Source organism: Fukomys damarensis, unplaced genomic scaffold, assembly GCF_012274545.1.
Source record: "Fukomys damarensis isolate Sample0158 unplaced genomic scaffold, DMR_v1.0_HiC HiC_scaffold_73677, whole genome shotgun sequence".
Lineage (NCBI taxonomy): Eukaryota > Metazoa > Chordata > Mammalia > Rodentia > Bathyergidae > Fukomys > Fukomys damarensis.
The window spans coordinates 91,647-93,743 of record NW_022974589.1 but is presented as its reverse complement, the minus strand read 5'-3'; the positions used below and the strand labels follow the sequence as shown (position 1 = coordinate 93,743).

The 2,097-nt window shown below is 60.6% G+C and overlaps 1 protein-coding gene across 1 annotated transcript in view; it reads right to left on the bottom strand.

Moving 5' to 3' along the window:
- LOC104874101 (ATP-dependent RNA helicase DHX8-like) overlaps nt 1-1,594 on the bottom strand; it is a 5,527-nt gene extending 3,933 nt beyond the window's left edge. The window contains 3 exon segments of the mRNA XM_033760691.1: nt 18-208; nt 211-1,132; nt 1,134-1,594. Of these exon segments, the coding sequence (XP_033616582.1) occupies nt 18-208; nt 211-1,132; nt 1,134-1,594 (1,574 nt within the window).
- Between the last annotated feature and the right edge of the window lie 503 nt (nt 1,595-2,097).

Genomic DNA, 2,097 nt, shown 5'->3' with positions numbered 1-2,097 from the left:
GCTTGGCAGCGATCTGCCTGCCCTGGGCGTCAGGCAGGGGGTCGACCCAGTGCTTGTGGAGGCCCGTGGGGATGGAGTCCACGTCGGCCTCCCGCAGCTGCGCCTGCTTCAGCTCCCGCCGCTCCTTGGCCAGCACGCTCTGCATCATGGCGGCCCACCACAGCGAGCCTTCCAGGTTCTTCACCACCTTGAAGGCGGGGCTCATGTCCCCGCTGATGCCCTTCGTGCGGCCCTTAGGAACGGGGGCTTTTCATCCACCAGCTGGATCTCCAGGTCCTTATCTTCCCCACCATGCAGCTGCGGGAGGATGACTGTCTCCATATCAAAGTCTGGAAACTCTTCTTTGGAGAGGACGTTGGCCACAGTCATCTGCTTGATCTCCCACTTCTCAAGATCCGTAATGGCTGTGAGGAGGCGCTTGCTCGCCAGCTAGTCGTCCTCCACCTTGGGGGCGCCGACGAGCAGCAGGTGGCTGGGTCTGTCTAGGATCCGAATGGAGGTCTCCTTTCCGGTCTCCCTGACCAGATTTTACGACCCCTGCATCCATCGTGGCTCCTGCTGCAGTCGCCGACACCTCTGCCTCTCCCAGCACCACCCACTTGCGATCAGATCCTCTCTGCTCTCCGGATCCACATCCTTCATGCTCAGGCTGGTCCTGGTGCCGGTGAAGGACAACACTTTGGACATGACCCGCTGTCCTTTGGTCATCGCGTCCGCCACCTTAGCCACACGGGCCTTGCGCCGCAGCTCCGAGATGTGCAACAGGCCTTCCCACCACTTCCTGAGCCGGTCCAGCTGCAAAAAGCACCTGAACTACAGAATGCTGACATTTCCTGTGTAGATATGGCCAATCACTGGCTCCTCAGCTGATGGGCGGTCCATGCGCTTGTCCCGCCACCTGGCCAGGCTCCCCTCCTCAAGCTTGTCCCAGGGGTCCTTTGGGTCCTTGGGGGGGCTCTGGCTCCTGCTCCCGGGACGGTGTCGGGACCTCCCTTTCTTCCTCTCCGGGGTCCGGGAACGGACCGCCAAGAGCAGGACTGCTGGCTGCACCTGCGTTCTCTGTCTCTGTCTTTTTCTCTGTGTCCCAAGCCAGGTCCTGGGCTGGGTCCTGGTCCTGGCCCTGGCCCTTTGTGGCGCTTGGCATCAATGCCTCCAATTCTCTCAGTACATCCACGGCGACATTCATATTATCTTCATCCAGCATGGTCCCAGAGGTGGTGGAGGTGGAGGTGGAGGCGGCTGCGGCGGCAGCCAGATTGTCAGGCCCACACTCTCCCGGAAACAGCTCCTTCTGCTTCTCCTTCTCACTCTTGGGCTTCACCGTGGGATCTCAGCTCCTGGATGGCATTGCCCTGGCCTGCACGTTCTGCATGAGACACAGCAGGTTGCGGACTAGAGATTCGGTGAATTCCGCCCCACTCATAACCAGAGCAGCCTTAAAAGCATTCAAGGTGGTATTTTTCTCAGCCAGACTGATCAAACATTCAGCTAGATCCTTGTGGTTGATCCCCAAGTGGTTGTGCAGCTCCGTGGAGACCTTGAAGACCAAGGAGAGATACTCCAGCTTGGCAAGCTCCTCCAAGGGGATCGGCATGGCTGCACTGTGCTGGCCTGCCTTCTGCTTCCTGCTTCCTGCTTCTGCTCCACGCTTCCTGCTTCCGGCTTCCGGCCTGCGGCCTCCAGACTCCCGCCTCCTGCGAGGGCCGCCGAGCTTTAGCTTTGCCTTTCCATCTGGGTTGGCAGGCGTCTCTTTCGTTTATCGCACCACTGTGGAGACTTCCTTCTTTCCTGCCCGCAACCTCTCCCTCCCGCCTGGGCGACTCACTGGCTCATACAGATGAGCCCCGAAGAATGTACAGAAGGGAAAAGAGGAGAGGGTTACTCTGCGCCCTGAGTGGCACCCTCTATGGGAGAGAGAACTCCACTACCCCAGAGCCCGCAAGCTCTCCCTCTGGGTGCATCCCCGCCCTGTGTCGGAAGGGGGCCCCCGCGGGCTGTGCTAGCACCTGGGAGTGTGAGGCGGTGGAGCCTGGGCACCTGTCCTCTAGGATCCTGCGCCCCTGAAGTGTGCCAGACTGGGGGTGGGGAGTGCATGGC